This window comes from Lynx rufus, unplaced genomic scaffold, assembly GCF_022079265.1.
Source record: "Lynx rufus isolate CCGP_SWC_20201006 ecotype Redwood Valley unplaced genomic scaffold, mLynRuf1.p SCAF_7, whole genome shotgun sequence".
NCBI classification, from domain to species: domain Eukaryota; kingdom Metazoa; phylum Chordata; class Mammalia; order Carnivora; family Felidae; genus Lynx; species Lynx rufus.
Window position 1 is genome coordinate 134,706,595 of NW_025814889.1, and position 23,351 is coordinate 134,729,945.

General features: G+C 55.5%; 2 protein-coding genes across 3 annotated transcripts in view; one reads left to right on the forward strand and one right to left on the reverse strand.

Moving 5' to 3' along the window:
* The window catches only part of CSDC2 (cold shock domain containing C2), a 13,103-nt gene extending 1,340 nt beyond the window's left edge, over positions 1-11,763 (forward strand). The window contains exons 2-4 of the mRNA XM_047066723.1: positions 7,120-7,418; positions 9,064-9,186; positions 9,779-11,763. Coding sequence (XP_046922679.1) covers positions 7,243-7,418; positions 9,064-9,186; positions 9,779-9,941 — 462 coding nt within the window. The 5' untranslated portion in view covers positions 7,120-7,242 and the 3' untranslated portion in view covers positions 9,942-11,763. The remainder of the gene's footprint in view (positions 1-7,119; positions 7,419-9,063; positions 9,187-9,778) is intronic.
* Positions 11,764-12,012: 249 nt separating this feature from the next.
* On the reverse strand, positions 12,013-22,367 carry PMM1 (phosphomannomutase 1). 2 transcript variants are annotated; one of them, XM_047066721.1, is made up of 8 exons: positions 22,237-22,367; positions 19,095-19,212; positions 17,871-17,947; positions 17,653-17,744; positions 17,313-17,412; positions 13,855-13,930; positions 12,931-13,046; positions 12,013-12,558 (listed from the first exon to the last, which is right to left on the reverse strand). In XM_047066721.1, exons 1-8 carry the CDS (start codon positions 22,321-22,323, stop codon positions 12,436-12,438), a joined length of 789 nt encoding a protein of 262 aa, XP_046922677.1. In that variant the 5' UTR covers positions 22,324-22,367; the 3' UTR covers positions 12,013-12,435. The 2 variants fall into 2 exon arrangements, with proteins under 2 accessions (XP_046922677.1, XP_046922678.1); XM_047066722.1 differs by lacking the exon at positions 22,237-22,367 and adding an exon at positions 20,672-20,769.
* Between the last annotated feature and the right edge of the window lie 984 nt (positions 22,368-23,351).

Sequence of the window (23,351 nt, forward strand, 5' to 3'; positions counted from 1 at the left end):
TTTCTTTGAAGTCCTTTCTAACATCTGTTTCCTGTATCTGCCCCCACCCCTCTGGATGTGTCTGCCCCCTACTCCAAAAAAATAGAAGGTCTAAGCAGGAACTGGTTGCACGAGGGCCTGGGAAAGGCCGAAGGACAGTTTGGGCCACAGAGTCCCCTCCCAGGCCTGGCTATGTTCACGGATGCCCACTGACCGTGGAGGGGCTCAGGAGGGAGGAACAGGGGGGTCTGATACAGCCAGCCCGTGGAAAGGGGACACCCACAGGCTGGTCTGGAGGCAGGTCCCCTAGATTGGCACCAGCAGAGGGCGCTCAGGACTTGGCTGAGCTGGTCCCGTCTACGGGTCACCACCAGCACAGCCAAGTCCCAGAGCCTGGTGGGAAGGGGGCTTGGGACAGTTCAGACCTTCGTCCGTCCGTGTGGTGCAGCAGGGTAGGGAGCAGAAAGTAGCAGGGGCGCTTTTCCCCTGCTCCAAAGCCGGTGGAATCGTGGTCATGGGGGTGGGGGCACGGCACATTGGAAAGCTCTGGGCTTTGGGGTCACGCTGATTTGAATTCAGCTACCAGTGTGACTTTGACCAACCCCTTCCTCTGTCTAGGGGGGTTCAGAGTGGGGAAGTGACTCGCTCAGGGTCACACAGCCCGGCAGAGCTGGGATGTGAGCACAGCTCTTGCGCCGTCCATCTTGGCATCCTCACCCCCACCGATGCCAAGGAAGCCCAAAGGCCTTCATCAGAACAGCCCCCCAGGGACGCAGGGGCACGTGACAAGGAGAGTTCAAAAGGCCTCGATGAAGCTCGAGTATTGGCTGGGGCAGCCCCTCACCCCCGTACACACACACTGTAGGAGGGGAAAGAATGAGGTTTAATTAGGTCACCTCCAGCTGCTGGAGCAGCTTTGGCACTGATGTATTTTAAGGAATGTCTGGTGGCTGGGGGGAGGGGGTGGCCGGGGAAGTGCTGGCTTCTGGCTCTTGGTCCTGAAGCCGTTTCCTCACCCTCCTGGGCCCACCATGGACAAGACCCCAACGTTCAGAAAGCCTTCCCATCGCCGTCCTGTGTTCTCTGTCCTTCCCCTTTTTAGCCACTGTACCCTTTCCTCCCCCTGGCTGCTCCTCCATACCAGGGACTTGGGGCTGGGACACTTCTGTCGGGGGAGTTGTTTTTAAGCTTGCCAGAGTTGGCAAGTGATTCACCCAAGGTCATGGTCTGAGTCAGCACAAAGCCAGAAATAGAACCCCAAGCCCCGTCTCCCCAATTCTTCCGCGCCCCTGCTTTTCCTTCTCCAGGGGAGGGCAGGAAATGTCAGGGAGCTCCCCCCACCTCCCAGAGGTCTTTCTATAACGCGCCCCCAACCTCTCCAGGTGCAGAAGCACAGCTCCTGACCTGCTGTGTGACCCCGCACTTCCACTCTCTGGGCCTGTTTACTCTTCTAAAGAATGGGGGTAATGTAATTATCACGTGGCAGGGGGTCGTGGGGTCTACCTGAGGAAACGGGGCCAAGGACTTGGCACACCACTGGCACGCGGCTAACAATCAGTACGTGGTGGCCACGCCTCTTGTCATGTTAGGACTTCCCACGCTGTGTTCTGGTCAATCTGTTCCTCCCACTGGACTGGGGGCCCTCGAAGGGTGGGCCTGTCTCCTCTCGTGTCTGTTGTTCCGATGCCTGGCATTCAGTTTCCTTTCGGTTATACGTGGGTTTTTGACAATCTCAGAGGACAGCAGGACTGACCTTCAGTAGTCATCTGGACCAGTGATGATTTGAGTAGCTGAGGGGAAAAACGAGGCCCAGAGAGGGTTAAGTGCTTGCTCCAGATCACATAGCCCTGGGTGGTTGAGCTAGTTTTCTTTTCCTAATCTGCCCGGAACAAGAGGGATTCTCATGGTCAAGAGAGGACTCTGGTAGCCATTTCCTGCCCTCTTCTTTTTGGGGTACCTGAGACTTGGAGGAGCCCCAGCACCAGCACGGCAGTCACCTGCTGACAGGGCTGAGTCACTACCCACAGCCCCACGGCCCCATGACACCGTATCAGGGCCTCACCTCAGGTTACCTCTGAACAGCCCTGATGTTTGGCCTTTACCTCCCCTGGTCCTTCTGTCTGCAGAATTGCTGGGGTTTGGCCTTCATGCAGGGAAATGAAGACAAGCTTGGCCGGGAGGATCAGAGCCAAAACGCGCGCACAGGGAGATGCCCTCTCACAGGTGGACCGTTGACACAGCAGCTCCTCAGCTCCTCCCACCAGCGAGACAGGTGCTGCTATTAGCCCCATCTGGCAGAGGAGGAAACTGAGGCTCGGAGAGAGAGAGGGTCACTGCAGACCCAGGGTTCCAACCCAGGCCGTCCGGGTCCTGACCTGCCCTCTGAATGTCCGTCGGCTCATCGTGAAGGGCATTGTTTCCATAAGAGATGCTCCCAGACATACCGAGTCCCTTGGGGGCTGGGCTTTAACTCTGTCTGTATCGAAACGAATGTTCTGCAAACACATCTGTTTCTTTGCTTTTGGAGTTTATCTTCCCCTTTAGTTTCTCAGGGAAAGTTCTTCTGGTAAAACTCCAGCCGCGTTTTGGCTGAACCAGGAACAGAATTTAAGCTCACAGGAAGAACACTGTTCGCCTTCAGACAAACCTGGGCTCTGTCACTTCCCTGCTGTGTGACCTTGGGCAAGTCACTTAGAGCCTCTCTAAGCCTCAGTTTCCTCATCTGTAAAATAGAAACAGTTGTAATTCCAACCTTTCAGGGCAACTGGGAGATTTTGAAATGGAAAGCAGCCTCCTCAAAGACTTTCGCATGGTGTGCAGCACTCGGACGATAAAAGCTGGGCCTTTGCCTGCCCCTTTCTGCCTCCTTTCTTCTGGAGGCACTGCACTGGAGGGTCTGCACTGGAGGCATCCCCTTCTTTCCTTCTCCCTGGTCTGGCCCAGAGAGGGGAAGGCTGTCCAAGGTCGCACAGCCCCTCAGTAGCAATGCAGGGCCTGAACCCAGGATTCCTGACTTCCCACTGCAGGGCTCCAGAGCCAGACTACCTTGGTTCAAGTCCTGGTTCAGACATTAATTGCTGTGTGGCCTTGAGTGGGTGACTTAGTCTCTCTGAGCCTCAGTTTCTTCATCTGCAAAACATAGTAGTGATCGCAGCCGCCTTAACGGGCAGCTGCAGGAATTTAAGAAAAAGGAGAAGCAAGGCAGGGACCTGGTGGGTGGGCAATTCTCTGGGGAAGCGGGGACGAGGAGAGTGAGGGTGGGCTTGGCTCAGCTCAGCTGGGTCTCTCCTTCTACCCACTCCTCCTTCGTCCTAAGCCCAATTGAGCACCCCTGTCCGGGAGGAGCAAGCTCTTACCCGGCACCTACCCAGTTCTTCCCGCATCCCATCCCATCTCAGCCTCACGGTGTCCTCTGGAGGAGGCCTTCTTGTACTCCCCGTTTTCCAGAAGAGGAAGGAGGTGAGGGGAGACCGCAGAGCAGTGCTCTCTGCACTGTGGAGGCTGTCCGGTCACCACCCCCCAGCCCTAACTCCTGCTCTAAGGCCAACTGTGGCCAACTGGGGTGGGATGGGGTTCAAGGGTCAGGGAGCAGTCCCTGCCAGGCCTACAGGGCTGGAGGGCAGGAGCACCTGTCATTGCTCTTATTCCAACCACTTCTCTCCTGCTGCCTGGTCCATTATGGGGAACCCATTCTGGGGAGGGCCAGGAAGGGGGGGCTGCTGTCAACCCTAACCCTGAGTAATCAATGCATCTTTCCCCCTTCCCTGAAAGAGGCTTTGGGTTAGGAGGCCTGGCTGGCTGGCGGGAGCAGGGCCCAGCTCAGCTGTGTCTCCCTGGAAACCACTGTGGGCTGCCTGTGCCCCTCCCCCCCAAGACCTCCCAGCACCGGCTGTCACCGCCAAGCACAGTACCAGCCCTGGGAAAACTGTGCAGTGGGTAGGCCCGCCCTGCGTCCTGGAGACAAGGAAGCAGAACTTCTGTCCACCTGCCCTCCGTGCCCACATCGCGGGGGAGGGAGGCACCCCGGAGTGAGCTGTGGGGCCCGATGCCTCCTGCTTTCCCGGCGGTGGCATCTTGGGTAGATTTGCTGCCTGCTTTCCTTTTTGATAACAGCTTAATTGCAATATAATTCACATACCATATAATTCAACTGTTTAAGGTAGACAAGTCAGTGGTTTTTAGTATACTCAGAGTTGTCAACAATGCCACAGTGGGTTTGAGGACATTTTCATCACCCTAGAAAGAAACTTGGCACCCATTAAAATTTACTCCCCCTTGGGGCACCGGGGTGACTCAGTCGGTTAAGTGTCTGACTTTGGATTTCAGCTCAGGTCATGATCCCATGGGTTCATGAGATCAAGCCCCGAGTCAGGCTCCAGGCTCACAGGAAGAAACCTGCTTAGGATTCTCTCTCTCTCTCTCTCTCTCTCTGCCCCTCCCTCGCTCACACACACACACACACGCACGCACGCACGCGCTCTCTCTCAAAATAGATAAACATGAGAAAAAAAAGAATTTACTCCCCTTTATCCCTCCCCCCCCCAGGCCTAGCAACCACTAATGTGCTCTCTGTCTCTGTGGATCTGTCAGTTCTGGACATTTCACGTGGATGGAATCACGCAATGTGGCCTTTTGTGACTGGCTTCTTCCACGTAGCGTAATGGTTTCCAGTCTCGTCTGTGTTGGAGCGGGTATTGGCATTTCATTCCTTTTCATGGCTGAGTAATATTCCAATCTATGGCTATACTACATCGTGTTTCTCCATACATCTGTTGATGGACTTTTGGGTTGTTTCCACTTTGGGCCTATTATAAAAAATGCCGCTGTGAACATTCCTGTATAAGTTTCTGCGTGATTGCTTTTCTTCTAAAAATGGAATAAGGGGCACCTGGGTGGTGCAGTCAGTTGGGCGTCTGACTTCGGCTCAGGTTGTGATCTCTTGCAGTTCGTGGGTTTGAGCCCTGCGACAGGCTCTGTGCTGACAGCTGGGAGCCTGGAGCCTGCTTCAGATTCTGTGTCTCCCTCTCTCTCCCTGCTCCTCTCCCGCTCATGCTCTGTCTCTCTCTCAAAAACAAATACATTAAAAAAAAATTAAAAATGGGAATAAAAATGCCACACCTGGCCCTGCCTCCTGGAGCAGGCTCAGGAAGAAAAAGCCCACCTCAGCTTGAGCGGTCGTGAGGAGGTATGAGGGGCCCGAGAGGCGGCGGCCGCTCCCCTGCAGCTCTCCTGGCCGGAGGGGGATGGGGGCTGCTGGGCAGGAGGAGCATCTCCACCCCTAGGGACGGCAGAGACAGCTCATCATCCTGACCCAGAAAAATCCCGCTTGCTGTGTGACCTTGAACGGCGGCCAGGAGACCTGCCCCGCTGTTGGGTGATGTGAGTCCTCAGTCCTCCCAGAGCCCTGCCATGCCGTGTTTTGGGGCTCCTTGGACTCTGGACTCCTAAGGAGCCTTAAACTCTTCCCTGGAAATTCTAGGCTGGGGTGGGGCGCAAGATGGAGGCCAGATATAGGCTTGAGGCTCAGGGATTTACCTCTGGCACCAGGGCCTTTGGGTGAGGGGGTGAGGTAGTGAAGAACAGGGGTGAGGAAGTAGAGAACCTCACCATCCTCCCTCCTACATGACTGTGGATTATGAGCACTTCTTTATATCCTCAGGCTTAGCCACGCCTGGCCATAGCCTGTGAGGGAGCGTGGTGGTGTTTATCAGATCCATTATACAGATGAGTTAACTGAGGCCAGTGGAAGTGCTACCCGAGGTCAGCAGCTAGTACACGGCAGGGCTGGGGTGCTCGTGCTCTCCTGGTCTGGGTGTCCTGCCTGGCCCCAGGCCCCCAGGCCGCCTGTCGCAGGCTCGGCCAACAGCCTGGTTCAGTCCACTGAGCTATCCTCCCCAGGGTTCCACAGCAGTGTCTCTTGGGGCCTAAGACTTCCCAACCCCTGGGGAGAGGGAATGTGTTCTCTTTCCCAATAGAGGAAAATAGAGGATGCATTCTTTCAAGGTCATCCAGGCACTGAGCAGGTGATGAGGGAATTTCTACTGATCAGCACTGATGACAGCAATTTATTGGGCATCTCTGAGATGCCAGACGCTGTCACACACACTAAATCGTGGACTTCGCAGCAACCTTGCATGGTGAGTATCTTCAGCATCATTTTGGAGCAGAGGAAAGTGGGGCTAAGGAAAAATCACCAGCATTCCCAAGAGCTTACCACTCGCTCATGGTGTTCAAAGCAGGTGGAGAGTCATGAAATCCACACGGCAACCTTCTCCATGAAGTAAGAACCAGCACTATCCCCATTTTACAGAGCAGGAAACTGAGTCAAAGGTTAAGAGTGTTGACAAAGGCTGCACAGCCAGTTAGGTATAGGAGGAGGGATTCAAGCCCATCTGGGTCAGAGCCTGCGTTCCCACCCACCATGATGGAACTGTTGGAGTCACGAAGTTACAGCGACAAAGCTGAGATTCAAACCCAGGTCTGTGGATTTGAAGCTGCTGACGCTTGTGCGAAACTATGTTCCAGACCATCACTGGTCACCTTACCCATCCCACCTCCCGGACCCCTAGAGTGAGAGAATTAAGCTTCAAGCTGGAAGGACTTTGAGGTTAGTCTTAGCTTGCACCATCCATCGTGACCAAATACCACAGCCTGGGGGCTTAAACAGCAGACATTTACTCCTCACAGTTCTGGAGCTGGAAGCCCAGGATCAGGGCACAGCACGGTCTCCTTCTGGTGCAAGCCATTTTCCTGTTTTGTAGACCTCCCCCTTCCGGCAGTGTTCGTCACCTGGCAAAGAGGAAGCAAGCTTTCTGAGTCTCTTCTTCCAAGGGCATTAATCCCATCACGGGGCCCCACCCTTGTGACCTCACCGATACCTCATTACCTCCCAAAGGCCCCATCTCCAAATACCATCACATTGGGGGTTAGGACTTCAGCATATGAATTTTAGGGGAAACAATTCAGCTCATAGCAAGGTTAGATGACTGTTTTGTCTTCCTGGTGATGACCCTAAGTCAGGGTCCTGAAGTCACTGTGTGAGGATTCACAAGTAGGCCCAGAGCTCCAGACTTGTGCCCGGTGTCTAGGATCTGCTCATCCTGGACCACACTCACCTGTACCTCTCTCTCCCCATTCCAGACGGAGCCTGTGGCTGGTGCGGCTGCCGAGCAGGGCCAGGCCGGGCCCTGCCCGCAAGGACGCCCGAGTTCTTCACCGGCCCCTGAGCCTGGGAGCCCACCAGGCTCTCTTGCTGGATCCGCCATGACTTCAGAGCCCACGTCACCCCCAGTAGTGCCCCCACTCCACTCTCCCAAGTCTCCTGTCTGGCCCACCTTCCCTTTCCACCGGGAGGGCAGCAGGGTCTGGGAGCGGGGAGGTGTCTCATCTCGGGACCTGCCCAGTCCTCTGCCCACCAAACGGACCAGGACATACTCAGCGTGAGTACCTGCCCCTCGCCCAGGCTCCAGTGATCTTTCCCCAGGACGAGTCCCCAGCCCCATTCTTTTCTGACCCCTGTTGTCCTCACTCAAGTCCAGGGGAGCTGTGTATGAACCTTCCAGTAACTACTGTGTTCATTCATTCATTCACTCCACTAAGATTTATTGAGCACCTGACCAGGGGATCCAGTGGTGATTAAGACAGTCTTTGCCCATTAACTGCCTATAATCCAGAAGTAATTTATCTACCATTCACCTCCACCCTGCAGGGTAGGGGGAGAGGACCCAGCTTCAGACATCGGGGAAGGTGAGGTCCTAGTGGGTTTGGAAGATGTATTAGGTGAAGGAAGTTGGGTGTTCCACATACGTGCGTCAACCTGGACACAAATGGAAGCAGGCGATTGACCTTTGGTGAGGGGTGGGCAGTCTAGACAGAGACCAGCCTTGAGCCTCTGGGGTAGATCACTGGATGGGATCACAGGGGGGGAGGGGGTTTGTGGAAGTTGCAAAGGAAACTGACTTGCCTTGGCCAAAGAAGAGAGTATTTTATATTTCATTTCATTTCATTTCATTTTTGAGAGAGAGCGAGTGAGCAGGGAAGGGGCAGAGAGAGAGAATCCCAAGCAGGCTCTGCACCATCAGCACAGAGCCAGACACAGGGCTCAAACCCACAAACCATGAGATCACGACCTGAGCCGAAATCAAGAGTCAGATGCCCAAGCAACTGAGCCACCCAGCCGCCTCTGGTTTTTTTGTTTGTTTGTTTGTTTTGTTTTTTCTAATAAGCTCCGTGCCCAACGTGGGGCTTGAACTCATGATCCCAAGATCAAGAGTAGCATGCTTCACTGATTGAGCCAGCCAGGCGTCCCTAAAGGAGAGGTTTTTGATGGCAGGCACTAATTGTCCCCTATGTCCAACCCAAGGCCAGGCACAGAGCAGATGCTTAATAAATGATGAATGGATGAGTGACAAATACGTGAATAGGATACAACTACCTCAAAAAGTAGTGAGCTCCCCGTTTCAGGAGGCATTCAAGTTTAGGCTAGATATTCTTCACTCAGAAGTCTTATGACAGGGGGTGCCTGGGTGGCTCAATCGGTTAAGCGTCCAACTCTTGACTCTGGCTCAGCTCATGATCTCATGGTTTGTGAGTTCGAGCCCTGCACTGGGCTCTGAGCTGATAACTTGGAGACTGCTTGGGATTCTCCTCTCTCTCTGCCTCTCCACTGCTGATGGTGCGTGTGCATGCAAGTTCTCTCTCTCTCTCAAAATAAATACACAAACTTAAAAAAAAAATAAAAAGAAATCTTACAACAGGAGCCTATGTAAGCCCAAACAATCTCAGGAGGCGAGGGTGCTGTGTAGAGAGTGGGGGGGTATGGGGGGGGCACTCCCTGGGAGTCAGGAGACCCTCTTGCTGTGCACCCTGGGAAAGCCAGTTCCCCTCTCTGGGCCTCAGTCTCCTTACTGTCCAATGGGACCACGAGAGGGCTGAGCTAGCATAACTGTGCAGCTTCTGACCTGGGGAGGCTTTTCCACAGCCCTGAGACGGGCTCTGCAGGCAGGGCCTGGGAGGGCTGTGGGCATCCGGGGGTGGGGGTGGAGTCCCCAGACCGTAGCTCTAATCCCCCTGCTCTATCCTCAGGACAGCCCGTGCTTCGGCTGGCCCAGTGTTCAAGGGTGTCTGTAAGCAGTTCTCACGCTCACAGGGCCATGGCTTCATCACACCCGAGAATGGATCCGAGGACATCTTTGTGCACGTATCTGAGTGAGTCTCTTCGGTGTCCCTATTCTTGGCTGGGTCCCTGCTGCAGGTTCCTGGCAGTGCCTCAAGAAATGCCTCCCCAGGCTTCTCCCCTGGCTGGCTGAAATCTGGGTTCCTGGCATCTTTCTCCTGCAGCAGGGGCTGCGGGTGCATGGGAGGAGGAGGAGGAGGAGGAGGAGGAGGAGGAGGGGGGCTAGGCTGGAGCAAGGACCCTCACCACCACCACCCCGCCCCCCCCCCCAACCACTGGCTGAGCCCTGGGATCCTGTTTCAGCATCTTGAAAACTGAGAGGGCTGGGCTGGCCCCTGGGTTTTTCAGCCTGAAGGGCAGAGACATAGGAGAGGCGGTCTAGGCCTGGCCCCCGGCCCTGATGCCCGGCAGAACCTGGAGAGGACACTGAGCTTCTCCAGGCCTCCGGACCTCCTGTGCCTTTCACATCTCAATCCTCAAACAGCAGGGGAGGGACTGCTTAGGGTTCCCACTATATGGATTCGGATCCGAGAGCTCAAACTCTGGGATGGGAGGGGAGGCTGCCCCCAGCCCATCTGGGAAGGGGACCCACTGCTGAGCTGACGCTCCTCTCCTGCCCACCAGCATCGAGGGAGAGTACGTGCCAGTGGAAGGTGACGAAGTGACCTACAAGATGTGCCCCATCCCTCCCAAGAATCAGAAGTTCCAGGCTGTGGAGGTGGTGCTCACACAATTGGCCCCACACACTCCCCACGAGACGTGGTCTGGCCAGGTCGTGGGCTCCTAGGCTGGGGGGCTCACGGGTCAGCTGCTGGGCGGGTGGGGAGCCACACTGGGTAGATGGGCAGCCTCGGGCTCCGGGCCCCGCTGCGCCGGCTGACCCAGTTCCCTGGGCGGCCTCAGTGTACACGTCAGTCTGTCTGTGCTTGTGGCCGTGAGCGTGTGCCTCCATCCACCCCCGTGACCAGTGACTGTTGTGTGAGCTGGACCGAAGGGGAGGCCACCAGACCTGCCTTCTGTTTGTCCGCTCTCTCCTCCCCCTCCCTGCCACATCTGCACAGGACGCCCTCGCCCTTCTGTCCACTGAGCCTCTGAAGGCCTGCGTCAGGCCTGGGAGGCGGGGGCACCAGTGGGCCCACTGTACCAGCTTGTTCCCCTTGCCTCTGCCCCAGGCCTGGCCCCGGGACCAGACTCTGCTTGTACTTAAACCGCCCACCCTGGGCTGGGGTCTCCCACTGTGGCCTGTACCCCTTCCCTCAGAAACCAGGCCAGCGAGAGCTCTGGGGGAGCCTCCCAGCCTCTGGCAGGGCAAGAGGGCAAACGTTGGAGGCAGACAGAGCCCTCCTCATCGCCACGGCCCAGACTTCCTTCCATCTGCTCTCTCCTCTTGGCATACTGGAGAAGTAGGCAAGAAGGAGCTGAGCGTGGAACGTAGTTTTTGGGGTCCTGGTTTTGCCGGCCACAGTCCCTCCTCCCCAGCCTGATAACAGCTCTATGAACTCGGGTAAGGCCATGTCCCCTCCCCGGGACTGCGCTGAGCCATGCTGCCTCCGCCCTCTGAGACGCAGATCTGGGGAGGGGTGGGGGCGCATCGCCCCCAGTTTGGATGGAGCCATCCCCTTTGCCCTGACCCACAGGCTCTGCTGATACTCCGCCCATGCTCAGATCCACTGGCTGCTGAGGACCCAGTGATGCAGACGCATGTCCCCTCAGGCAGGGCCAGGCATGGGCACCTACAGGATGGCCCTCAGCCTGTGACACCACCAGCCCTGCAACCCCTTGCTGGCCTCTTCCTGCAGCTATAGTAGGTGGCTACTGCGCCCCAACAGGCCAGTGGCTGAGGTGTGATCCCGATCTCTCGAGTCCCTTAAGGGGTGTGTGTGTGTGTGTGTGTGTGTGTGTGTGTGTGTGTTCACTCTTGGGTGGGGGGCTGGTCTGGCCTGGGAGGCCAGGACGGAGCAGCTTTGCCTCCATCCTACCACCACCACCACCCCCACCCTCCTTTCCATAAAACACATCATTTGATGGGAAAAGAAATGGGGGTCAAGGAAGTCTTGCCAGGGACAGTGACCCTTAGGAGACTGGGTCTGTGAATAAAATGGGCTCAAATGCCCAGAATGAGGGGGTATCTGTTTAGAAGGATCCCCAGCCCTGTGGGAGCCCTGAGGCCCCAAGGTAGAGATCAACTGGGGTAGACTCCCCCTCCCCTGTTCTCAGTCCCTGCAAGGCTAGGGGGCCAGAACTGCTGAGATATGCTGGATGGCCCCTGCAAACTGAGAATGGCCCAGCCTGACACCCCACTCTGAGCTGCAGCTACTCCGGCAAGGCCTAGGGCTTGCCCTGGAGGAACAAGGACTTCCTGGCTTCCTTGGTGGAAGGTTTATTGGTGCCCTCCCCACCCCTCCCTTAAGGCGCTTGCTGGGAGACAGGATGTGGTGACATCAGCCCAGGGCTGCCTGGCGGGGAGGGAGGGGCAGAGGGGCAGGAGGGCTCCTCCAGACCCACAGCCCTGCATCGTCCGAGTCAGAGATCCCCCTGAGACCCACAGCCTCCCGGACTCCCCTTCCCCCACCTCCTAACACTGGCAATAAACCCTCAACTGTGACTCAGCCTGGCCCAGAGCTGCCTGTCTGTCTGGGTCCCCGGGGAGGAGCCTGGGGAGGGTACCCCAAACCAACCCTTGTTCAGGGCTTCAATGGCCTGTTCCCCTCAAGTGGATCAAAGACTTCCTGTGTGACCCCATGGGGAGTGGAGGGAGTCCCTGCCATCTTGCTTCTCTTTCCTCATCTGCAAAGCGGTGGCTGTAATGTCATCTGTGACTGGGACCAATCATCCATTCAGATGGAATTTACACCATACCTTGTTCCAGGAACTTTAATATTTGTGAGAGAAAGTTCTGGCAAATACGCACCTTCCCTAGCGCTCTGTACCCCTCCGGCACAGGCGAGCGGGCTGGCTCTATCTCGTCTGACACTAGCACGTGCCTACTCCCAGCGCAGGCAGATCTGTTGTGTTCACAAGGACGGGCAGCAGCTGTAGCCAGGGCTGTCAGGGTGAAGGACGGAGCTGGTCCCACCAGGAGCTGACCGGATGGGGACGGTGGTCCTCGTGGACCCTGGCCCCATTAAGGTGGGCCTTGCAGCAGGGTATAGGAGGCAGGCATCCTGAGCCCAGAGGAGGAGGGGCCCTGGCTCCCCACTTCCTCAACACCAGGGCCAGGGGCCCTCTTTAGGCCCAGGTAGAACTCTCTGGAAGTCCCTAAGAGCGGGTGTGGGTCCTGGTCAGGCCTCATGGGCGGTCTCTGGGAAAAAGATCTCTCGGCATCGCTGTACCGTATCCTGCGGAGACACCACGCTGTGGCCGACGGTCCGGGGGTCAGCGTAGATCTCAAAGTCATTCCCACCCTGCACACAAGAAAGGGCAGGGAAGACACAAACATGTAACGCCTGAAGGAGCCTCCCAGGGCTATGGCCCAGCATGCGCCCTGGTGAGGAGTCCCCCTCCCCACACTGGCTCCTGGAGCTGCCTCTTCTGCCCTCTCAGAACCACCAGGAAGCCCACCTTCCGGGCCTTCACCAGATCTGCCCTGACTCACTGTGTGACATGGGACAAGTGTCCAGCCAGCTCTGGCCCCAGCCTTCCAATCTGGGTAATGGGGCTGGTGAACACTAGCTGGTCTCCAGTAGTCTCCCAGGGGCCTGTTCTGTTGCCCTGTGTCCTGGCCTTGACCTGGGGGTGATTTGGGCTGGAAAGCACCTGGGCTGAGCCATACTCACGGGACTGGTCTCGTTCCCAAAGAAGTGAATGGTGTCAAAGCTGTCTTGATCCAGACTGTCCAGGCAGTAGCGCTTGTCCCAGCCCTCAGGGAAGACGTCAAAGCTGATCATGCCTCCTGTGGGGGATGGCGGACACGGCTAACAAAGTGGTGGCCCACTGGGTGAACTTGGGCAAGATCCCTCATTCATTCACTCGACAACCCTTGAGTGCCTGCTTAGAGCCTGGCAGAGGGCACGGAAGACTCAGGGACCTCACGAGAGGTGCGATCCAGGGGGAAGAACAGGCAGTAAACCAACCAGACCACCTCGGAGCATGTAAGTCAGTGGGGTCGGGGGAGGGAAGCTCCCCAGCCAGCACGGTTGGGGAGACCTCTCCGGGAGGGAACACTAAGGCCTAAACCAGAGTGGCAACTGCAGGGGAGCAGGCAGAGTCCCCAAGAAGGGCATGGAGTGTGCCAGCACCAGAGAAGGCTGGGACAGGGCAGGGGTGAGGCCATACAGGCCCTGGGGTCCAGTGAGGGCTCTGAGCAAGGGTACAGCATGGTCTGCTCTTCTGGGAGTGTCCCTCCGGACACTGGGCAGTGGGTGACGTGGCAGTGGGAGGACAGCTGTGCTGGAGTTAGCCAGAGCCCGAGAAGAGGCTGCAGGAGATGATGTGAGCTGTGGTCAGATTCCAGAACCATTCTGGATACAGGGCCTTGGGACTTGTTAGTAGACTGCAGGTGGGAAGGGGTGAGGGAGAAAATTGAGGGAGATGCTTTGGTTTTTGACCTGAGCACCTGGGTGGGTGGCAGGACATGGGCTGGGTTTAGGTGGGGAAGACTGGGGGCAAGAAAGCTTTCTAGAGGTGCTGGGGAGCGAGACGCTGGGCTGGCTTCTGTGCCAGGCTCTAAGACCCTCCACAGGACGAACAGATGGACATACCTCGGGAGAACCTCAGCCCTTTTCCGGCAAACTCTGTTTTCAGGGCTTCCACAAACTTCTCCCGGATCTTTTCCTTCTGCAAGAGGGGAGGGAGGAGACTCAGGGGGCTGCTGTGAGCCAGGCCCCGTGTGAGTTCAGGTGGACACCGTGATGCCCCCCCCCCCCACTTTACAGATGAGGAAACAGAGGCTCAGAGAGGGGGCTGTGCCTTGTTCAAGGTCATACAGCCTCAGTGGCAGAGCCAGGGCCTGAGTCAGAAAGTCTATGACTGAACTCAGGGCCGGATCCTGCCAGTGGGGGTGTGGGCAGGGTATCTGGAGGAAGCCTCGGAGTGGAGGCACGAGGAGGAATTTGAGGGGATGGGGCAGTCTGAGTCCCAGGTCATAAGGTCCACCTCAGGGCAGGGCTCAGTCCTGTTGGCTCTGCCCAGCTCAACAAAACAAACCAGACACCAGAGATGGGCATGAGATGCCCATGAGGATGGGGAGCCCTGTTACTAAGTGGTGGTAGGTAGTCAGAGGTCAGCAGGATGCCAGGTGGCCGTGAGAGCCTGGCCAGTCAGCTCACAGGTGACCTGGAAGGGAGTTTGGACACATCCTGGGGAACCAAGAGTCACTGGGGACTCTTGGGAACAGAGTGCCCAGGACTGTATTTTAGTCAGTCCACATTGTGTAGGATTGGAGTGGAGAGAGGCAGGCAGTGGCCAATGGTTTGGGGCCTGCAGTAGGCCAGGAAGGGTGAGCTATAAGGCCAGATATGACCCAACCTGAGAGATAAGGGCAGACCCTCTGGGTTCCAGGCCTGGCCATGTGACTATGGACAAGTTGCCTGACTTCTCTGAGCCTATTTCCTGGACTAAAAGATGGAGGTAATAAATGAACCCTACCTAACCTGCGTCTCCTAGAAAAGCAGACAGGAGGCATGTGAGCCCCCTGCCTGCCTTGGTTTTGCCTTCTTAGCAGGCAGGCAGGCAGGCCCCCAGGGAGCCCAGAGTCCCCACCAGGGGCCACTTTGTGGGCCCAGGGTTAGAGTTAAAGGTGTCCCAGGCTCAGAATAAACGTTCCCACATCGCCTAGGATGCTGTATCTCCTGGGTCTACAGAACCAAGCTGATCACTGGACAGCCCGTGTCATGTCCAGTGTCAGCAAGGACGAGCACTGTGACTTGAGCCGGTCACTTAACCTCTGGCCTCAGAGTCCTCATCTGAGGAAGGGGACTACCTGCCCTTGGGATCTGAAGGACCAGAGAATAAAATATTTATATGGGATCCTGGCTGGTGTAGGGCACACAGATCAGGAAGTTCCTGCCCCCCCCCCACCTCCAATATCAGAAGGGGGCGAACAGGAGCCAGAAAGACAAGACGCTGGGAGCTTTGGGAAGGGTCAGTGTGTCTTACACTTCCATCTCGTCTAGTCATTATAGCCCACGAGATGGGAACTATGCTTACCCCCACTCTACAGACATGAAAACAGAGGCACACAGTAGTAAAGCCACTTTTCCAGGCTGCTCAGCAAGCAGGAGGTGGAGCTAGGATTGGAAACTGGGTGGCCTGAGAGGCCACCTCTCAGTATGTGCATGGGAGAGGCTCTCTGCCAATGGTCAGTGTTAACCACCCCAAAAAGAAAAAGTCTTCATGCCTGTGGGCATTGCCTATTCTAAACCCTGGGACCCAGAGTGGGAATGGGGGGTCGGTGAGCTGGAAGGCATCCCTGTGAGCCCCACCCACCCTCAGGGAAGCACCAGAGGGGAACAGGTAGAGTCCCAAGGTCCCAAGTTCAAATCTTTGCTCTGTAACCAATTCCCTAAGTGACCTTGGCAAGGCATTTCCCCTCTCTGAGCCTCAGTTTCCTTTTTCATAAAATGGGGATAACACCACCTATTTCATTCATTCAGCAAGTATTTCTCTCGAGCTCTTGCTACGTCCTGGGCATGTGCTGGGCACATGCTGGGCACAGGGGATCCGGCGGTGAACGGCCACAGAAATCCTGGCCCTTAAGCAGCTTATAGCTTCAGCAGGGGAAACAGATAATAACCAAGATTTGAAAAGCAGGTGATAGGGGCGCCTGGGTGGCTCAATTGGTTAAGCGTCTGACTTCGGCTTCGGTCATGATCTCGCAGTCTGTGAGTTCGAGCCCCGCATCAGGTTCTGTGCTGACAGCTCAGAGCCTGGAGCCTGCTTCAGAGCCTGTGTCTCCCTCTCTCTCCCTGCCCCTTCCCCACTCACACTCTGTCTCTGTCTCAAAAACAAATAAACATTAAAGAAAAGAAAAAAGAAAAGTAGGTGATAGAGTGTATTAGAGGGTAGCGATGGCTGCTTGGGGAGGAACAAGAGAGGAGTAGGAGGTGCAGGGGGGACGCACTGTTGAATGGAATGAGAAAGTGACACGTGAGCAAATGTGAAGAGGAAAGGACCAGCTGAGTCTGAGGAAAGTGTGTTCCAGGCAGAAGGCACAGCCCTGAAGTGGGAACCTGTCTGCTATCTCTAGAATCAGCAAGGAGAACATGGTTGAAGCAGAGACAGCAAAGGGGAGAGAAGGCCACAGACGGGCCAGCAGGAAATGGCTTTGGATGGGTGGACTCACTCCATCCCTGAAAGGGCAGGGTAGGCGGTAGGCTTGATAAGCAAAACCCAAGTCAAGGTTTAGCAGGGGCAGCACATGCAAAGGCGAGAGAAATACTGGTATGTGCCAAGAACAGATGCAGAGAGAAGGCTGAAGGGGTGGGCCTGACCTGGGCAGACCCCTCAGGGCTCAGGGCGGCACAGGAGGGGCTGAGACACTGCTCAGTTGGCGAGAGGAACAACGGAAGTTCTGTAAGCAGGGAGTGCGTGGGGGCGGAGGTGCTTCAAAAAGGTTCCCAGTGGCACCGTTACAGAACAGACTGGCAGGAGCTTATTGGGGAGGGGGTGGGGAAAGACACACAAGTGAACAGATTTGAGACAACTCCAGAGGCTGAATCAAGAGGAGTTACTGCTGGGGCGCCTGGGTGGCTCAGTCGATTAAGTGTACGACTTCAGCTCAGGTCATGATCTCACAGTCCGTGAGTTCGAGCCCCAAGTCAGGCTCTGTGCCGACAGCTCAGAGCCTGGAGCCTGCTTCGGATTCTGTGTCTCCCTCTCTCTCTCCCCCTCCCCTGCTTGCACTCTCTCTCAAAAATAAAATAAAAACATAAAAAAAAAAAAAAAAAAAGAGGAGTTACTGCTGTACCCTACAAGGGTGGGAAGGTGGAAATGATACCCTAGGGTGTTGGCTTAGATAAGTGGTGGCTAGTGGTGGAGGGAAACCAGCCATGTTGGAAAGACGCAGAAGTGCCTAGACCATGGCACATGGTGGGTGTCCAAAAGGGGACTGGTTGAATCAGACCACCACTGCTAATCCATTTCACTGATGGGAAAACAAAGGTTCACAGAGGTCGAGTAACTGAGGCCCTACAGCCCAAGGTCACACAGTTGGTGGCACCTTGTCTAGTTCGGAGAACTCGATTCGCTCCTCCAGGGTACAGCTCCGGCCGATGGGTGAGATGTTCAGCATGCCATTCCGGAACTCGATGAAGGTTCCACTGATGGTAACGGGGGTAGGAAGGGGGGCAGGGAGCCAGAGAGAAGGAGAATGGCCCTGAATTCAAATCCAGCCCCATTTGGGACCACGGCCTCCTTGGACCTCCCAGGAGACAAGAATTCACGCACCAGTAAGTTGGGGCCCTGGAGCGTGCAGGTCCCATCTGAGAGACCCACCCCTGTCCTCCCTCAGGCCTGGGATGGAGGGGGAAGGCTGGATGCAAGGCTGGGAGGGGTCTCACCGCTTCTTGGGCAGCCTGAGCAGGGCCATGTAGCGGAGGCAGAAGTTGATCAAGTCTTGCAGCAGCTCCTCCCCCAGGTGGCTCTGGATGGTCTGGGCAAGGAACAGGGGGCTCTGGGTTTGGCGGGCACAGTGCCCTCCCCCAGCCCAGGACAGAGGCACCACAGGCTATGTCACTATGGAAAAGTGTCCCGGGCTGAGGCTCTGGGGGCCACTGACCTGCTTGGAGAGCAGTCGTCCATGCTTATACTGCACTGTCCCATTCTCGGCAAACACATAATCAAACTTCTCGATGACTTCAGGGACATGTAGAGGCCAGGGGGAAAGAAAGAGTATGAGACCAGGTACCCAGAGCCAAGTAGAAGGATAAAGCCCACACTCCTTGGTTTGGCATTCAAAGCCCATTTATTCCACCCCAAACCTGCTTTTCTAGGCTCTTCACTTTCAGCTTTTTCCCCAAACAAGCCAGTCACACCTCTGGGCCTTTGCTCACGCAGGTCCTTCTGCCTGGACCACCTTCCCCCACTCCACGATCTGGCTCCCTCCTCCAGAAGCCTTCCAGGACTCCTCAACAGAGGGAGTCATTTCTGCTCTGTGATCTCACAGCGCCACCATCCAGGCACCATCCAGGGGCTTCTGTCACTGGTTGCATGGGGGGATTTCCAGCTCTGGCTGCCACGTAAGTGGCTGGAGGGTGTGGGAGGAGGAGGTGTGGGGGGCACAGCCAGGAGGCTGCTGCAGGGTCTAGGTGGGAGGCGATCACCTGGACAATGGAGGGGCAGTGGAGACGCAGACATGGACACACAGGGAGCTATTTCTAGACTTACTGGAGAATGCACGAGGGGGTACGGGAAAGGGAAAAGTCAAGTAAGTCTCTGGTTTGAGAACTGGTGGGATCTGCCCTGAGCTGAGACCAGGAACTCAGCTGAGACCAGATGCTCTGGGTCTAAAACAACTTCCTGAGTGACTTCAGATCCTTCTCTGTTAAATGGGATAACCAAGCCCTCCCTAAAGTTGGTGTTGAGTAAATGAAAAGAAGTTAACATGTGGCCATTTTCAGCAATGGTAGCCATTACTAACTACTGTGCATTTCAGGGGCCAGGCAGGGGCCACCGACTGGGCCAGCCAGGCATAACTATGTGCATTTTAAAGACAAGGAAATCATCCTAGACTCAGCAAAGAGAGCAGAGAATGTGAGCTACTCAAGGGCAATATTCTGTCTGCTTTGTTCCCTGTTTCTCCAAAGCCTGGCACAGTGCCAGGCACATGGTAGGTGCTCACTGTGAATCAGTGAGGGGAGTATTTCGCTGTTTCCCCCTACTTCCTCTGCAGCACAGAATCGGGGCAGGGTCTTTGAAGGCACATGGGTCCAGGGGCCTCCCGAACTCCCCACTCCCTGCACCCCCCATCCTAACTGTGGGTGGCTCTGGGCGCTGCTCGTACCTTCATCCCCCTCTCCCAGCTGCTCAGCAATCTTAGAGTAGTCCGAGCCGCCCACGACACCGATCTGCACCCTAGTTCGCAGCTTCTGCAGGAAGGCAGCCACCTCAGGGTCAATTTTCTGCAGGGACAGGTTGGGGAAAGCACAAGATTTGTGGCTGTCCGCATGTCTGGGACCCCCATTCAATCCTCACTCGGTGCTCAGAATCCAGGGAGCCCATGGTTCCATTGGAATCTGAGGTTCAAGGTTTAGAACCCAGACCACAAAACTAGATGTAATGGGTTCAAAAAGTCTCTCAGCTGCAGGATGATCTTGAGCAATGGGCTTTGTTTTCTTTGCCTTACTTGTCCCATCTATAAAATGGGGGAAACAGAGTAGCAACCAGATGGAAGCAGTCACTGCTAAGATTAAATGAGATCGTGGATCCAGAGTGCTTGGAAATAAACAAGCAATTAACTGGTGACTAATCACATGAGGATTCCCCACCAAGGAAATGCAAACTAATGAGTTACACTCCATGTTTTCAAACCTTCAGCTCTTTAAAGCTGACAACATGTGTAGTAAATGATGATGTCAGATGTTGCCTATGAGAGTGTAAACCGGTGCAGCCATTTTGGAGGGTAATTTGGCAATATCTATGAAGACTTAAAATGCGTGTGCCCTGTTACCCAGAACTTCCGCTTCTCTTGCCTGGATGTATATGGAGGTCTCCTGGGGTATGGTTTATAATAGTGAAAACCTGCAGACAACTCATAGGCTCATCAATCAGAGAATGGTAAATACCTGCTCTGAAATACTACACTGTGGTTACACAGAATAAGGCAGGCCTGTGCTTCCAATATGGGAGAGTCCTGAGACATGCTGTTAACTGTTAAAAGCAAGTTCCAGGAAGGCACACGCAGTATGATATCACCCATTAAATTAGGAAAAAAAAAAAGGTGGGGGGGCGCCTGCGTGACTCAGTTGGTTAAGTGTCCGACTTCGGCTCAGGTCATGATCTCGCGGTCTGTGGGTTCAAGCCCTGCGTCAGGCTCTGTGCTGACAGCTCAGAGCCTGGAGCCTGCTTCGGATTCTGTGTCTCCTCTCTCTCTGCACCTCCCCTGCTCACAGTCTGCCTCTCCCTCAAAAATAAATGAACATTAAAAAAATAAATAAATAAAAGAAGCCTCACAAAACAATGCTTAATATTTGTTCTGAGCAAACAGATCTAGATGAAGGTCTGGAGGGAAGCCACAGGAGAGGCAACCACCTTTCTTTCAGGAGGGGGTGGGCCAGGGATCCTGACATAGTCAGAGGGAACTTTAGCCTTCTCTGTTGTTTTCATTCTTTACAAAAGAAAGTGTTTATGAATACGTGTACAATTAAAAATTAACTTTTATTGGGGCGCCTGGGTGGCTCAGTAGGTTAAGTGTCGGTCTTCAGTTCAGGTCATCATCTCACGGTTTGAGTTCGAGCCCCGCGTCGGGCTCAGTGCTGTCAGTGCACAGCCTGCTTAGGATCCTCTGTCTCCCTCTCTCTCTCGGTCCCTTCCTCGCTTGCTCTCTGGCTCTCAAAAATAAATAATAAACATTACGGGTACCTGCATGGTTCAGATGGTTGAGCGACCGATTTCAGCGCAGGTCATGATCTCACAGTTCGTGGGTTCAAGCCCTGCATCAGGCTCTGTGCTAACAGCTCAGAGCCTGGAGCATGCGTCAGATGGTCTCCCTCTCTCTCTGCCCCTCCTCTGCTCACACTGTGTGTGTGTCTCTCTCAAAAATAAATAAACATTTAAAACAAATTTTTTAAATAAACATTAAAAAATTAACTTTTAGGTTTTAGCTTATATATTTATTTTTTTAGGAATCTCTACACTATGTGGGGCTAGAACTTACGACCCCCAGATCAAGAGGTGCATGCTCTTCTGAGCCAGCCAGGTAGCCCAAAAATTAACTTTTAAAAAGCACTAAGGATAGGGCTTGGCATGAACATTGAAGGACAGCAATAACACACTGTTCTTATATAGGCTGATGGGTCAGTGGAGCAAAGGGTCAGAGGGAGGGGCTGGGGCTGTGTCTTCGACCCTGCCACCCTCCCTCCACTGACCTCTTTCTGCCATCCTTGAGGAGGACCCTGAGAGCTGCTGGAGGCAGGGCAGCCAAATACCTCCTTGTGCCCCCAGAACCCAATCCAGGGCCGTCCAATAGGGAAGGGGGGGTCATTCAGGACCTAAAAGGGGAGGCTAAGGCCTGGGTTTCCATCAGTCTCTGCCCTGCAACCCAGCCCTACTGGCTCCCTGCTCTAGGGGATCTTAGTTGTTCCTTATGCCCAGGGACTGGAGGGCAGAATACCCTTAGGGCCAACAAGAAAGAGGCCTGCTTATTTATGTACCCAGCTGGTGAGGATCAGATTGGGGGCTCATCTAGGGTGAGATCCAAAGCTAGAAAAGCTGAGCTTGGAGCAGAGTTTGGCGACAAGCCTTTAAACAAGCAGTACTCCCACCCTCCTTGTGCCACAGTATGTTCAGTGACCAGACCAGGCCTGGGGACTCTCACCTCCATCCAGGTGGTCAGAGCCCAAAACTAATCCGAAAAGTTACAGAAGCCTTACCTCCTTCCATAACTGGGGGTGGGAAGTAAAGTGGGTGAGGAGCTTGAGAAAACAGACCTCCACCCAGGCCTGTAAAGGTCTGGTGGGCTGTCTCCGAGACCCCCGAATCCCACTAGGTGGCGACTCTGATGCTTGGGTGCGCGCAGAGGGCTCTGGGCTAGGGCTCTAGAGCCCCGGGCTCAGTCGCCAGCTTGGGGCTACAGGTGCATCCTAGGGGCGGGTGCCCGGGCTGGCGAGGCGGGGGCGCCCGGGGACCAGGCCTCAGCGAGAGGAGGCCTGAGCGGGGGCAGCGAAGCTAGGTCCCCGCTCGCAGCCTCCTCCCTCCAGAATCCCACCCGCCCCGACGCTCCCGGGCAGAAGGTGAGCGCAGACGCTCGGGGGATGGGACATGGAGGACCGAGTCCCCATCACTCCCAGTAAGGCGGCCCTGGGGCATTAGGGGCCGTATACCGCTGCATCCTACACTCGGTCCTGGGGTGTCCAGGGTCACGTCGCTGCAGCCCTCTCTGTCCGCGTGACACTCCCGACGGGAGCTGCTGAACGTCAGGGCCTTACCTGGCGAGCCGGCGTGAGGGTCCCGTCCACGTCAAACAGGCAGAGGACGCGCTCCTTCCTGCGGGCGCCCTCAGTGGCGACCGCCATGGCTGCAGCTCGGCGCGCGCGGCAGAGTGCAGCGATGCCGCCTCCAGAGCCGAGTAGGAAAGAGGCTAGACTAGGCGGGGCGCGGGAGGGGCGGGGCCAGGGCGTGATCTCGGCGGGAGAAGGACTGCCTTGACGGGGCGGGGGCGGGGCCTGAGCTGACTCAGGAAGGCTGATTCTGATTGCACCAGGTGGGGAGGGGGCGTGGCATAGGGAGGAGCAGAGAGCAGCAGGCTGGTCTGATTGTTCCAAACCAGACGTAGGCGGGGCCTGAGCCTGGGCGCGACGGGAAGTGAGGCATAGAACCCGGAAGAGAGGAGCGGGGCCAGAGTTGGTGCTCGGCGGGAATATTCTGATTGCATCTGATCTTGGGTGGCTGGACGGGGGCGGAGCCTCAAACCCTGCAGTGCAGTGAGAGGGCGGGACTCCAAGAACCTGAGCTATCCCCGAGTCTCCCCGCCCGCCGTCAGTCACTCCGTGACTCACCCGTTCCTTGCTAATGCCTTTGCCCTACAAATCTTAAGCGTTAATCTGATGGCCTTTGCTCAGGCTCTGGACTTTACCAGATGGCCTTGGCGGACTAATAATTCTTCCGCTGTCATTCTGTCCACCCCGTGAGGCCTAGCTCATGGTCCACCTCCTTCAAGAAACCTTTCTGGATCCCTCTATTCATAATTATTTAACCATCACGTTGACTTTATGATCAGTCCTAGGTTGCCTTCCCTCCCAGCTCCACCACTGTGTGACTTGGAACAAGTCACTTCACCTCTCTGAGGCTTTGTGTCTCCATCTGTGAAATGGGAAGAATATCACCTACTCTGTAGGGTTGTTGTGCATATGCAAAGAAATAAAAAGTGTAAAAGAGCCCACATAGGACCTGGCACACAGCAGGCCTATTCCAAAGGAGAATTTGTATAGATGTGTTTGATACCGTTACTGATTAAACAGGTATTGCACGTCAAAAGTCTTAAAAATGGGCAGACCTCTGAGCCAGCAATTTAACTTTTAGAAAATAAGGGAAAAAATGGTTT